The sequence below is a fragment of the Taudactylus pleione genome, unplaced genomic scaffold, assembly GCF_031769625.1.
Source record: "Taudactylus pleione unplaced genomic scaffold, aTauple2 ptg000546l, whole genome shotgun sequence".
NCBI lineage: Eukaryota > Metazoa > Chordata > Amphibia > Anura > Myobatrachidae > Taudactylus > Taudactylus pleione.
In genome coordinates this window covers 4,380,241-4,395,995 of record NW_028284948.1, presented here as the reverse complement: position 1 = coordinate 4,395,995, position 15,755 = coordinate 4,380,241, and the positions used below count along the sequence as shown (strand labels likewise).

Sequence of the window (15,755 nt, the reverse complement as noted above, 5' to 3'; positions counted from 1 at the left end):
CCGCAACACAGACTCCCCCTGTAAAACATCGGACAAATGCTGAACCGATGTAGTTAAGAGTATTAACCCACGCAGGCTCCGGAGAAACCTGGGAAGGGACAGGGAGACTGTGGGGTACCATCAATTGTCTCGGGAACTCCCGCATGGGTGACGACACCACTGACTGCTGGGACAAACCCGTCTGGGTAAACGCAGGTGGCGGAGCTAGCTGGCCCACAAGGGTTGTAAGCGCCTTAGCGAAACAAGCCCAGGGAGGTTCCTGTACCGGGACCGTGACCATAATCGGCCGTGACAGTGCCAGGCACTGGGGGCATAACCCCTCCGCGTTACCCTCTCCCTCCGCTATTGGTACCTTACATTTAGTACACATGAGCTGGAGAGGAAAATCAGTCTCAGACATGATGGTAAGTATGTGACACTCACACCTATACGTATAGTGTGAATAACACCCTGCACACCGCGCACCGCAAGAGCTTTGAGCAGAGCAAGATCAGGGACAGTAATAAAGCTGACAGTAGAAAGTGAAAGTACAGACAGCAGGCTAGCAGTTCAGTCACATACAATGCAGAAGAAACAAATCCCTGCACTATTAGCGCTGATTCTCAACTACTCAGACCCTCAGGCTGGTAGGACTCAGCGCTGCATACACTGACCTGTGACAAACAGAGGAGAGGTATGCTGGGGGACCCAGACCGCAATGCCACCGCTCACAGGCTTCCAGCAGTGTTCACCATGCTTTAAAGATGGCCACCGAGGAGCAGAAGATGAAGGAGGCCGGCCTGGGGAGGACAGCTGACACACTGTGGCCAATCAGGCAGAGCAGAGAGGCTGTGTGCAGCAGGGGAGGCGCCGGCTGTGAGACAGGGAAAGCGCGCTCCCCTGGCATGCATTTAACCCCCGGGGACGCCGCAGCGCATGCCGCTCAGCAGCGGCCCGCTGTCCCAGGGGGTAGTGGAAGCGCAGGTTGGTCGCCTGGCTCCACGCTGCAGCCAGTCCCCAGGGAGCCCCCTGCCTGGGGACTCAGGACCATGTGACCAGCAGGGACCCACAGCGGGACCCCGCTGCTTACCTGCATCCCCTTGGATCCGGCCATGGTCCAAAACATCTGGGGACACCGCTAGCCGTGACCCCAGATGTCTACCAGCATCCCCGGATCAGTACCGACGTTCTGGTACCGGCGGGGTGTAGGGGAGACGGCATGGACGTCAGTACTGACTGTCCATGCTGTACTCCCAGATGTGCAGCCAGCGCTGCCTTTAAAAGAAACTTCAGGGGCTCTTCATAGCCCCCCTCTGCACAGTGCCTCCGACTCCGGCCAGGCACCGACGAAACTGAGATGCCTTGGCCCGGGGGCGGGGTATAGGAGAGGGACCCAGATGCATCCTGGGAGGCTGAAAACTTTAACTCTGTGGTGCCTGAAGACTGACGTCATCACCTATACCCCAAGGTATCCTGTGGATACCCTATGGACCCTGAAGTAGAAAAATCATTTTATGGACTTAAAAAAATGCTAGCCCCCATTATCATGTACCCCAAATTTGATAGGAATAGTTATAGTGCTATTCTTCACCACTTCTTCATAGCCGCAAATATGCACCTGACGTGGCTACTTAGAAACCCAGACTTCCTTCAACAGGTAAAATTTGGGGTACCCATAGTGATCCTCATGTCTAGACATCTTTAGGGGGGTCCCTGGAATATTTCCCGAAAATTCCCGTTTTTTGGCAAAACAACCTTTCCGCCGGTTCCCGTTTTCGTTGATTTCTAATTGAATACGGGGATAAAGCGGGCACGTGCCTGATACTTTTTCCCCTGAAAACCTGCGATGCGGAGAGAAAAGTCCAGCACGGACTGAATACCCCCCCCCCAAATGTTCCAGCAACAGAGAAGGAGGGAAAAAAAGCAAAAGTACATTTTCCCTCATAAACAGTGCATTGTCAGGTTCCACTGATTTCTGAATATTCAGTGCCAGCGACACTATGAACATTAATTTATCTACCCACAGAAGCATTGCAGAGACCCAGGAGTAATCATCCAAGACAGATTACTCCACTACCTCAACCTTTCCTTTTGAGAGTTTGACCTTCCCCAAGGTAGAACCAATGGTGAAATAACCAGTGATTATTTCTCTAGAATGGCCTCCAAATATGGGAAAACTCAAGACACTACACTGATTTAGTAAATAATTGTACTTAGTCCTGTTCATATGGAGACATTGCATAGTCCTGTTCATCTGGAGGCATACCTAATATACCTCATGAACTTGTCCAAGCACAATTAGATGCATGGCGACAATCATTGTCGCTGCAATGAAAGAGGTGGAGTTACCTTCGCCTACCACCTGAAAACATGCGACAAGCTACGTGAACGCCACAACAGACTGCTCAGAGATCTAATCCAGGCTGGTTCTCACAGATTACTGAAGGACCCTGTTGGCCTCTGTGACAACCAGCTGGAAACCTTGCAGGCCTTGCATAAGGCATCCATCCCCAACTGTCCACAGGACAATAGCAGGAACCAGAAAACTAAATAAAATCAGGTGGTGGAGCATTTAAGTGAGCGGAGATGTGTGCTCCCCAACAAATCTTACCTACAAAAGGCTTCAATTTTATTGGTACCAATCAGGACTCTAATACTTTCAATGGGATACCTTTCACATATTTTTACTTGAAAGCATAAATATGAACGATCTAGGTGGACAGTCAAGAGCATTTGCACAAATAAAAAGTGTTTTTTCCTAAGTGCATGAAAAGTGGAATCCTACTCAGTGCACAAAAACAAGAGAGTTGGTAAGAACTTACCTTTGATCTCTGTTTCTACAGTCCATAGTGTCCACAGGGTTGACCTTGGGGTATAGCTGGATCTGGATCCACGGGCACCACGCAGTTAAAGCTTTGCTGCTCCCAGGATGCACTTGAGTCCGTCCTCCTCTATACCCCGCCCCCAGGCACCTCAGTTGGTAAGCAGCTAAGGCCGGAGGAGGAGACTAAACAGAGAGAAGGAAGACTGGAACACACAAGAAACCATACTCACAGAAATGGGAGACGGAAAACCGATGACCAGCCACACAGCCCATTTGAAGCCAGGTGCGTCAGGGCGGGCGCCCTGTGGACCCTAAGGACTTCGTAGAAACAGAGATAACAAAGGTAAGTTCTTACCATATCTCTTGTTTTGTACTTCAGGGTCCATAGGGGGTCCACAGGGTTGACCTTGGGGATGTCCCAAAGCAGTTCAACTAAGGGCGGGGACGCTCCTGTGCTGAAAGGAGCACCCAAAGGATGCATCCTGAGAGGCGAAGGTGTCAAACGCATAGAAACTCAAAAACGTTTGAATTGAAGACCAAGTGGCCGCCTTACACAGCTGAAGAGCGGAGGCGCCATGTCTAGCAGCCCAAGAGGGACCCACAGAACGAGTGGAATGAGCCTTAACAGAGGCTGGCACAGGTAAACCCTCCTGTGCATAAGCCTCACAAATAACGGAACGAAGCCAACGGGCTAACGTTTGCTTGTTGGCAGGCCAACCTCTCTTGTGAAAACCGAAGAGGACAAACAATGAATCCGACTTCCTAACTGAAGCAGTCCGGTCCACATACATTCTAAGTGCCCGGACTACATCTAAGGAAGCCTCACCAGCTGAAAGATCAGGTGACTGAAAAGCTGGCACAACAAGTTCCTGATTGATGTGGAACTTTGAGACCACTTTGGGCAAAAACTCAGGACGAGTGTGGAGCACCGCTCTGTCCTGGTGAAAAATCAGAAAAGGAGGGCGACAGGAAAGCGCCCCCAATTCTGACACCCTCCTGGCAGAAGCAATTGCCAGGAGAAAAACGGTCTTAAACGTTAGCCATTTGAGTTCCACCGACTCAAAAGGAGGACCCTGCAAGACCCATAGAACCACCGCCAAGTCCCAAGGAGCCACAAAGGGAGGCTGGATCCTGAGAACACCCTGGAAAAAGGTGTGTACATCTGGCAGTGTAGCAATCCGTCGCTGAAACCACACGGACAAAGCAGCCGCATGAACCTTCAGAGAGGCCAGGCGTAAGCAGAGGTCCAAACCCGATTGAAGAAACTCCAAGATTCTGGAAACCCGGAACACCTGCGGATCATAGTTTCTGGATTCACACCACTGAAAATAAGTGCGCCACACCCTGTGGTAAATCCGCGTGGAAGCAGGCTTGCGTGCCCTAAGCATGGTACCAATGACCGAACTGGAGAAACCCCTAGACCTCAAGACGGCTGTCTCAAGAGCCACGCCGTCAAAGACAGCCAACCCAGATCCGGGTAAAGGCAGGGCTCTTGAGACAACAGGTCCCGATGCTGAGGGAGAAGGTACGGAGCGTCGATGGAGAGGCACCTCAGATCGGAGTACTAAGGACGTCTGGGCCACGCCGGAGCTACCAGCACAAGCGTGCCGCCGTCCTGCTTGAATTTCCGCAGAACCAGAGGAAGCAGGGATATCGGAGGAAACATACGCCAGGTGAAACGTCCATTTCACCGACAGTGCGTCTACGTCTCTTGTCCTTGACTCGTAAACGGGCAACTTGTGATTGTGACGGGAGGCCATCAAGTCCAGTTCCGGCAGCCCCCACCTGTGCACAAGTAGCTGAAACACCTCTGGGTGAAGCGACCATTCCTCGGGATGCACGTCGTGACGGCTGAGGAAGTCCGCCTCCCAATTGAGGACTCCGGGAATGAAGACTGCCGAGAGCGCTGGAATGTGACACTCCGCCCAAGCAAGAGTGCGAGACACCTCCGACATCGCTGCCCGACTGCGAGTTCCTCCTTGGTGGTTGTCGGACTGCACCTGAACCGCCCTTCCGTGAAGAGCGGGGCCGGACGACTGCAGGGCCCTGTATACTGCCCGCAGTTCCAGGACGTTGATGGGGAGAAGTGCTTCTTCCGCGGACCAACGACCCTGAAGCGATAATGAGCCGGTCACTGCCCCCCAACCCCAGAGACTGGCATCCGTCGTGAGAAGGACCCAGTCCGGGATCCAAAAGGGGCGCCCCTCGACCAGATGCGCTGTCTGAAGCCACCAAGCCAAAGACTGCCGAACCTCCGGGGACAACACCAGCATCTGAGAGCGGATCTGGTGAGGTAACCCGTTCCATTCCGATAGAATCAGCCCCTGCAGGAGCCGGGAATGGAACTGGGCAAATTCCACCATGTCGAATGTCGACACCATGGACCCCAGAACTCTCATAGCTGAATGGACCGACAGGCGGCAACTGCTCAGGCAACTGCGTATCCGCAGCTGCATGGAGAAGACCTTCTCCGGAGTCAGGAAAATCCGTTGCTGACGAGAATCCAGCAGGGATCCCAAATGAACCATCCGCTGTGATGGAATCAGGGAGGACATTTTCCAATTTATCAGCCACCCGTGCGCTTGCAGGCAAGCGATCGTCAGGTGGAGATGTTGAAGCAGTACCTCCGGGGAGCTCGCCAGCAACAGGAGGTCGTCCAGATACGGCAGCAGCCGCACATTCTGGTTCCGAAGATGTGCGGCCATGACCGCCATAATCTTCGTGAACACCCTCGGTGCCGTGGAGAGGCCAAAGGGTAGCGCCCGGAACTGAAAATGATGTTGAAGGAAAGCTAACCTCAGATACCGCTGGTGCGAAGGTGCTATCGGAACATGGAGGTAGGCATCCTGGATATCCAGGGACACCATGTAATCCCCTGGTTCCATCGCCAGAATGATGGAACGTAACGTTTCCATCCTGAACTTGGGAACTCTGAGGAATTTGTTCAGAGACTTCAAATTGAGGATAGGGCGATGAGAACCATTGGGTTTCTGCACCAGAAACAGAGAAGAATAGTACCCCGTCCCTCGTTGTAATTGAGGAACGGGAACAATGACCCCTGCTTTCAGCAAGGACTCTATAGCTTCCTGAATCTGTAAAGCCAGCACTGGGCAAATAGAAGAAGTCGGCCTCCCACTCTGGGGTCCCCCAGAGGGAGGCCCGTCCCGTCAGGCAGAAGGTTTATCCTCCTGCTTGGAAGAAGGAAGCCTGGCACTCCAGGCCTGCTTCTTGGGCTTAGAAGCGGCCTTGGTCGCCGATTGCCTCGGGAAGGACTGACCTTTGGCCTTGCCCTGAACCCGAAAGGACCGAAAAGCAGAGCTCCGTACCTTGGTAGGTGCAGAAGCCGAAGGAAGGCTGATTTAGACTTAGCCAGAGTATCCACTATTTTGTCCAAGTCTGGACCAAAAAGCAACTCCCCATTAAAAGGTAAGGCCTCCAGTCCCTTTTTGGAGTCTGCGTCAGCTCTCCAAGACCTCATCCACAAGGACCGACGCGTCGACACAGCTGCAGCCGACACCCGAGAGGTCAGCAGGCTTGCATCTAACGATGCTTCCCCAATGTAGGAAGCCGCATCCCTCATTTGTCCTATCAACACTCTCTGGATCTCCGGAGCATCTTCCGGAAAGGTCTCCTCCAAAGCGTTGGCCCAGCTCTTGATGGCCTTAGCCGCCCAAGAGATGGCCATGGACGGACGAGCAACCGCCCCCGAGAGAGAGTACATAGACTTTAAACAAGTCTCCACTTTCCTGTCCGTGGGATCTTTCAGGGACGAGATCGACGGCAAAGGCAGCGTAGCACTTTTAATTAAGCGGGTAACGTGGGAATCCACGGCAGGCGGAGTTTCCCACTTCCTGCAATGAGCCTCAGGAAAAGGATAGTTTGAAGCCAACCGTTTCTGCGGTTGGAACCTCTTGCTGGTCAACTGCCAGGCCCCTGCCATATGATCCGTTAACTGGTCAGACAGGGGAAAAACCGTCGAACTACCTTGGCCTTCTTAAAATTAGGGTACTTCGACCTGGGAACCGGCGCATCCTCCTCTATATGAAGGATAGCCCGCACCACCCTAACCAATGCCGGTACATTAATGGAGGACTTAGCCTCCACCTCCTGGGCCCCAGCATCCGAGTCAGAGTCTTCATGGATCTCCCCGTCATCCGAAGACACGTCCGTGTCCGTAAACTGTGCCGCCAATGAAGCCGGAACGGGTCGCTTGGACGTCCTTGGCAAATCACTGTGCAACATAGTTTGAAAGGCCGATGACGAAGCCCCCAGGCTCTTAACAGAGCTGGAGAGGACATCCACCCAGGGAGGGGGTACCGTTTGAAACGGTACCATCGACTGCTGCGGTACCGTGGGAGATTGCACGTATACAGGCAAACCTGCATAAGGACCCACAGTCTGAGACCCGGGAGGAGACTGCACCAGACGCGTCACGCCCGGGGAACGGGGCATGGTAGGCTGGGGCAACGCCCTAGAAGGGACCGCAGTCGGGACCGCCAGCCGGTCCGCGATCGACGCCAGCACTTGTGTAAACATCGCCCACGGAGGGCCCTGCGCCACTGGGGGTTTAGAGGGACCAGGTACCAACTGGCACCGTCCGCACAGACCGTCCTGAGACAAATCCGCCCCGTCGGCAGGAAAACAACACAGGAGCCACGGAGCGCTCATTCTCCTCATCAGACATGACACAAAACTTTTGCAATAAAAAATATCACCGAAAAGAGGTAAGGCGTATAACACCTGCGCACTCCCAAGTATGCAACACAAACAGCCCACAATCTGGTACTGAGTAGCACACCGCAGTATGTGACGGACCTCACAAATACGTAGATCTATATAAGTGAGGTACACAGAAAGAACACCCCTCCCCCACGCACCTGCAGGTCGTAGGAGAAGGAAAGGGATAGGTAAAAAGCTGACAGTAAGTAGAAAAAGCACAGACAGCAGCACTAGCAAAAGTCACATACCAGGCAGGAAGTTATACTCACTGCACCTTCAGCTACAATCAACCTCCCAGATTCAGTGTCTGGGAGGGCTATAGCTCTGCGAACACTGTCCTTTGCAGGGGGAGAGGTGCGCAGAGGGACTGGTCCACTGTATCCGCCTGGTAGCTCTGCGATGCTGCCTGGAAGATGGCCGCCGGAGAGCACTGAGGAGGAGTGGCCAGGAGATAACAGCCCAGCGACGCCTGCACACATGAGAGAAGGCGCGCTGGGCTGAGGGGAGGAGCCGCTCAAGCAGGGAAGGCTGCCTCCACTGCTGGTACTACACCCCCGGGGAAGCCGGCTCCCCGCCGGTACTTACACCCCGGGGGCCAGCGGTCACGCTGGGTATGCCACAGAGGGGGGAGCTACTAGTCCCCAGAGACCGGCGGCTGAGAGACTGCATTTTCCCCCGCGTGCAGCGCGAAACGCTACACGCGGCTTACCTGGCCCCTTGCGTCCGGCAGCAGTCAGTGGGAGCTCCCGGAGCCACGCTAGTACTGACTCCGGGGTCCCGCTTCGATCCCCAGATCAGTACTGGCGTCGCAGCGCCAGCGGGGCTGTTGGAGCGGCAGCATGGACGTCCAGATGGACAGTCTTATACTGCCGCTCTGATGATAGTAAAAAAAAAAAAAAATAATAAAATCTTCTTTTTGAAAAAAATTTAAATATAGCTTAGGGGCTGCTTATGCAGCCCCACTGCCCAGGGTGACCCGACTCCGGCAGGGCACCAACTAAAACTGAGGTGCCTGTGGTCGGGGGCGGGGTATAGAGGAGGACGGACCCAAGTGTATCCTGGGAGCAGCAAAGCTTTAATTGCGTGGTGCCCGTGGATCCAGATCCAGCTATACACCAAGTTCAACCCTGTGGACACCCTATGGACCCTGAAGTAGAAACAAAGAACAGCATCAATGCACACTTTAGAAGTGGGTACAATATATACATAGCTAGCTTCAAAACTACTCAAACAGGTGATAATTTAACCAGTTCCAAATAATAGGAAGGCTATATTGTCTCAATTAAGTCACAGAATGGTACACAGCAGCGGGGATACTCACCAGGGGAGGTTGAGCAGTAAGTGGTCCAAAGGGAGCTGGTAGATTCATTTTATTCATCAAGTGTAACACCTAACATAACAAAGTTCAAATAATTAAAAACAAGCATATATCTATTGCAACAAAAAGCATATTATATATGTACACACACATATCGACACATACATTAATAGATTTACTGTACTACATCTAATTTAATTATACTAAAACAGATATGTGGTCTTGTCCTCACTCGATCATATAGATGGAAAGGTCACCGAACAAGAGGGCATCACACCCCTCTTATTAAATATTATGTGCTACTATGAACCTTTAAATGATGCAATTAACAACAAATTCTTCTATCCCCACCAACTTCAATATAGGGCAACACATGGAGAGACGGGAGACAAACATGAAGGTGCAAATTTGTACCCAAAACCCTGGCATTCTAACAACTGTCAAAGCAAAGTGTGATGGTTATGTGGACATACAGTCAGGTGCATAAATATTGGGACATTGACAGAATTTTCATATGTTTGCCTCTATTCACCACCACAATGGCTTTGAAATGAAACACTCAAGATGTGCTTTAACTGCAGATTTCATATTTAATTTGAGGTTAATTGCATCCAAATCAGGTGAATGGTGTAGGAATTACAACAGTTTCTATATGTGCCTCCCACTTTTTAAGGGGCCAAAAGTAATGGGACTATCAACTCAAAAGCTATTTCATGGACAGGTGTGGGCTATTCCCTTGTTATTTCATTATCAATTAAGCAGGTAAAAGGTCTGGAGTTGATTCTAGGTGTGACATTTGCATTTGGAATCAGTTGCTGTCGACTCTCAATATGAGATCCAAAGAGCTGTCACTATCAATGAAGCAAGCCATCATTAGGCTGAAAAATCAAAACAAACCCATCAGAGAGATAGCAAAAACATTAGGTGTGGCCAAATCAACTGTTTGGAACATTCTTAAAAAGAAAGAACGCACCAGAGAGCTCAGCAACACCAAAAGACCCGGAAGACCACGGAAAACAACTGTGGTCGATGACAGAAGAATTATTTCCCTGGTAAAGAAAAACCCCTTCACAACAGTTGGCCAAATCAAGAACACTCTCCAGGAGGTAGGTGTATATGTGTCAAAGTCAACAATCAAGAGAAGACTTCACAAGAGTGAATTTAGAGGGTTCAGCACAAGATGTAAACCATTGGTGAGTCACAAAAACAGGAAGACCAGATTAGAGTTTGCCAAACAACATCTAAAAATGCCATAGGAGTTCTGGAACAACATCCTATGGACAGATGAGACAAAGATCAACTTGTACCAGAATGATGGGAAGAGAAGAGAAGGAAAGGAACTGCTCATGATCCAAAACATACCACCTCATCAGTGAAGCATGGTGGTGGTAGTGTCATGGCGTGGGCATGTATGGTTGCCAATGGAACTGGTTCCCTTGTATTTATTGATGATGTGACTGCTGACAAAAGCAGCAGAATGAATTCTGAAGTGTTTCGGGCAATATTATATGCTCATATTGTCAAATGCTTCAGAACTCATTGGACGGCGCTTCACAGTGCAGATGGACAACGACACGAAGCATACTGCAAAAGCAACCAAAGAGTTTTTAAGGCTAAAAAGTGGAATGTTATGCAATGGCCAAGTCAATCCCCTGACCTGAATCTGATTGAGCATGCATTTCACTTGATGAAGACAAAACTGAAGGGAAAATGCCCCAAGAACAAGCAGGAACTGAAGACATTTGCAGTAGAGGCCTGGCAGAGCATCACCAGGGATAAAACCTAGCGTCTGGTGATGTCTATGCGTTCCAGACTTCAGGCTGTAATTGCCTGCACAGGATTTGCAACAAAGTATTAAAATGTGAAAGTTAGATATAGGATTGTTTAGTTTGTCCCATTACTTTTGGCCCCTTAAAAATTGGGAGGCACATATAGAAACCGTTGTAATTCCTACACCGTTCACCTGATTTGGATGTAATTACCCTCAAATTAAATCTGAAAGTCTGCAGTTAAAGCACATCTTGTTTGTTTCATTTCAAAGCCAGTGGTGGTGAATAGAGGCCAAAATATGAAAATTCTGTCAATGTCCCAATATTTATGCACCTGACTGTAAATTAGAAAGATTGATACAACTCCTAAGGCCTTTAGCTCATTTTGGGGCAGATTCAGAGCTACATGTAATGCAGATATCAGCGCAAATGGTTGAGGTTTTTCAACTGCGCGTGCGTCTAAGTCGCTAAAAAGTCGCACAGCACGTGCATCCCACAGTGTGTACATATAGAGGCGGGGTTTTAATTGAGATGCACGGTATCTGAAGTGTATTGGAAATGTATGAGCATCCCTGGGCAGTGACTGAAGTGGCTATTTTGATGCATGAAGACGATCCATTATATGGGTGCATCATGGGCCTGTCATTACAGTCATTGCGAACTCAGGAGTCTAACTGCTCACACTGGAGTCCATACTCTGATGGAGAATCTGCACCTAGAATGGGTTGTTGCAAGTTTTGATAGTGTAACCCATGGTTGAGTCTTAAGATGCACAAATCGGTAAAGTGGGTGTCTCAGTCCATGCACTTTCAGAAACATGGCTGTACACCGGCAAAAGACATACACATGAATACTGCAGCATCAGACTCAGAATCTGGTCCTATGTTTATGATGTTGAAGCCACAGTGGACATAATGGCACTGTGATGCATGTAGAAAGTAAGGATGGCTAACAGTACAGATAATGACAGTGGTAGAAGGTGATTCACTTTACACTTATTATGTGTGCCCTGCCTCCAGGGAGTGGTGTGTAAAAGGAAAAGGCCAGGTTTAGGCACACCCTATGGGAACTGCTCTAACTACTTTAGTAACATGCTATTAGCTATCACTAATGAGCTTACATTTTCTCTTCACTGCTCACAAGCACAACACTACACTTGATGATGGTTTATGAGCATATTTTGTCAATAGAAAAAAAAAAAAAGGAGGTTAAACAAAAAATAAGGGGTATCTTGTAATATCTACATTCATTTTAAGCTTAGCCATCCTTTAAGGAAAGCAAAAATACCCATACAGCGCTAGTCCAGAACCAGAGGACTCTTCTGCCTGCACTTGCTGAACGATGCATTACTTAATTTGGTGCTGTGCTTAATGCAGCTTAAGGCAATGACCACCCACACGGTCAGATACTACTACATAATTATTATAGCAATAGCAAAGCAGCAGCCAATGACAGATCTATTGATCACAAAATAATCTATTTAATAATCTAGTGCAGGGGTGGCCAACCCAGGGCTTTTGTTTTTGTGATGTGGCTTACGGCTCGGCAGACCCTCACTGCAACTAAAGAAGCCTTTGATCGCTTCAGAGGCTAGCGTTCCCAGTGATGCTGTGCATGGGTGACTTCATGACGGGATGTGAGGAGCCTGTAAACCTGCTGGATCTAGTTAGATCCAGTCAGGACGGCAGCGGAAGCCCCGACAGCGTGGAACCGATGAGGTAAGTACTGGGCTGGGGCACAACTACAGTGGGCCCTGCAAATATGGGTCACAACTACAGGGAGCCCTGCATAAGGTCATGCTCCTGCAAATGTCATACCAAAGGTGTGTGCACAAAAATGGGGCTTGGCCTTGTGACAGCTAGGCCACTCATAATTTGTGCGTGCGCATGCTTCGGCTCTTTAACTTGACTACACATATTTTTGGGGCTTTTTGTCTCTGACTGGTTGGCCACCCCTGATCTAGTGTGATGTGGGTAGCAAAGCCTATAAAAAATATATATATATATATATATATATATATATATATATATATATATATATTATATACACTCACACATATAAGTGAGAAAAGTTTTACCTGTACATAGAATTTAGGTACACTTGCCATGGCATTTGCAATGTTTGCCAAAATGCTGCTTGTAGGAGGGGGGTACAGGTATTTCAAACTGGATTTTATTGGGAACACAAGGCTGAGAAAAAGAAAATATACATTTTCAAAAAAAAGCAGGCGAATGGTGAAACAGGAAAAAAAATGTAAACTTCATGACAACACAAATAGAAAACACTTTCTTGGCGTACGCTGGACAGAACTTTGACCCACGGAGCCTGTTCTGGACCTTCCACTGGATAGATTTGGATAAAATCTTCACAGAGGGGTGGCAATTGGTAAGGGATGCCTAACTTAATAACTTGAAGATTTAAACCCGGGCAACGCCGGGTACTTCAGCTAGTTATATAGGGATTGAAATTAACTGAAATGACAACTGACCATTTGGTCAGGAGTCAGCTGTCATTTCAAATTTGTGTCAGTCTGCAATCTAAATAAGAATACCACAATGCTACCTACTGTGGGTAGGGCCTCTACTTTGGAGCAAATATTTTTGGATGCACCGACCAATGTTGGAAACCCTTTTGAAGTATTAATACTTTTTCTTTCTGCTCTACAGAACAAAATATTTGCATTGCTGAATGACCAAAGGAAAACTCACTAGTGCACTGTGTTTGGGTATAAGTGGCTGTTACCCCCAAAGATGGAAAAATCTTTAAAACAATAATTAATTCAAATAAAAGCATATTACACAACAACTACCTTAAAAAAACTACTGTTTACCGTATTGTTTCCAGGAAAATCTTTGGCCTTTCCATTAATATTTAACAAGCACACATTGTACAATAGCTAGCTATGGAGAGCTAAGACTAGTACAGTTTTACACCAGCTGAACTATGGTACATCCAGCAGCTGCGTGTAACAGATATACAACATAATCTCCTTCTACAAAACAATTCTACAACCATTAAGAGTGGGAGAATTTTTTTGTCTGTCAACTTTTTGTTTTCATTAGATTTTTTAGCATGAAGTTGTATAACCGGAGTCATGTAACAGAAGTATTAGTCTGTTTGGCCAACTACAAAAGTGATAAGTGGATTATGTTATTGCAAATTTAACTCAGAAAGCAGCTTTATCAACACCTTTAATAGACAAGGCAAATTAATTGTATTATATGCCCATCATTACATATTTACATTACACAAAAATAAAAGAAACAATTGTGAGTTGGGTCCTGCGAGCTGTTCTCACGGCAAACTTGCACTGCAAATTCCAAACTCCAATTGCTTTTTCTGAGAAAATTTATGGGGGGGGATGTTTCTGCACACCCCCCTGCGCAGGTCAAAAGACAGGGAAAAAAAAACCAACCTGTTATCCTAAGATAAATGTCAGAACATAGGAGCTCATTCAGACCCGGACGCTAAGCTGCGCTCTCTCGCTGCTGTTAGGGGCCGGGTATGCAAATTCCGCGATCGCACTGTCTGGCTTAAGGACGCCCTCTATATTTAGAGAGCAACAGCAGAGTGAGCGCACGCCGGTGTAAAGACACCCACTTTTCTTTCTTAGCACTCGTCATCTCCAGGAAGTGTATGATTAATCAGAACCATCGAGAGCCATCGGGGCTGCACACAGCGCTTGAGGTAGACTCTACCCCATCGCAAGCACTGCGATCACTGCAGGCTGAAATACAACCAAGTGACGTGTACAATGACGCCTCCATGCTAATTATGGACGCCCATTAAACTCCGTTTTGACGGCCAGACACGCCTGCGTTCGTACCACCACTCCGTTCACACCCACAAACAGCACTGTCACTCAAAGTAGCGCTCAGTCTGTGTACAAAGAGCGCACGAATCCTGATCGCAATGACTGGCTTGCGCACTGCGACGCGTACGCAGACGGGCGACAACTGCCCATAGCAAGCGTCCGGGTCTGAATCAGGCCCATAGTGCAGAAGCTCTAATACACCCCTCCCAATGAATATTCACACACTTGGATGAGTTTAAATAGAATAATTTGGCCAATAAAGACAAGTCAGTGTTCAGGTAAATTTCTCTAAAAAGCTCAATTATAGGTTAAATGATGTGGGACAGGAGGAGGTGTAATGATCGGAGAGGGGGTTTTAAAATTTGCAGATGGGAGATTACAAAAAAGTTTTCCAAGTTTTTACAAGACGGTACTAAAACACTGAAGAATCACTTTACAAATTTTTTTTCTGTACCCCAAAAATGCAGGAAAGACTTTTTGATGAAAAACACTCGTTTGCTATCACTTTTCCAGTGTTATTAAAAAGTGCAAAATCAGCCATTTCACACCTCTTAAGAACATCCTGTACTTTCCTTATGATCACTAACAGCCTTCTATATTGCCCTGTTATCTCAGTTGTCACTTTTTTGGGGGTCCAGGAAGGTTTCCCCACTTATTCCAGTTCATTTTTTATAGAAAAGTCACGCAACCACGATACAAGACCGTAAATTGCCATTTCTTATTGAATCTCGCATTTCTTGGATGACCACATTCTTGCAATGTATGAGAGTTTCATAATACAAACTCCCCAATGACCCCATAGAATTAGTACATCTTTAAAAATAAAATATATAAGCAGTATGTGCCAATATACAGATTACATTTTTACATAATTTGAGTTCTAATTTTCTATGTGCCAAACAAATTCATGCAGAGCTGAATGCAAAATTAATCTTGTATAATTATGCTGTCAATTTGAGCTTCCAATCTAGATTTTGGCTGGGTCACAAGGTGATGAACCTTTGATTTAAACAGGGTCTCCAACAAGTCAGTTAGCAATTTTAATCAAGGAGCTACTTCATCGAATTGTTCTTTCTATATATGCAGTGACTAAACCAATACATGGACAACAAGAGGAGGAGATGTGGTCACAAATAGACACAGCAAACTGCAATTACAGCGAAGGATATAAATTACAGCATTAGAACCATATTTATCCTATGATATATACAGGAAAATAAAATACAAACCCATGATTAGGTGCTATTCCCCTCTCAATAGAGACCTGATCTGGAAGCTTTGAGTCTTTACTTGTATCTGCTTTAGCGCGGCTGTAAAAAATGTTAAGAAGCT

At 47.7% G+C, this 15,755-nt stretch overlaps 1 protein-coding gene across 5 annotated transcripts in view; it reads right to left on the bottom strand.

Annotated features, from left to right (window-relative positions):
- The window catches only part of RNPC3 (RNA binding region (RNP1, RRM) containing 3), an 85,449-nt gene that overhangs the window by 57,447 nt on the left and 12,247 nt on the right, over window positions 1-15,755 (bottom strand). For all 5 annotated transcript variants that reach the window (XR_015870117.1, XR_015870115.1, XR_015870116.1 and 2 more), the window contains exons 4-6: window positions 15,653-15,733; window positions 12,687-12,798; window positions 8,844-8,912 (exon numbers count right to left, since the gene is read on the bottom strand). Coding sequence is in view for 2 of the 5 variants with exons in the window: in XM_088451300.1 (XP_088307426.1) it covers window positions 8,844-8,912; window positions 12,687-12,798; window positions 15,653-15,733 (262 nt within the window). In the remaining 3 variants the exon portion in view is untranslated. The remainder of the gene's footprint in view (window positions 1-8,843; window positions 8,913-12,686; window positions 12,799-15,652; window positions 15,734-15,755) is intronic.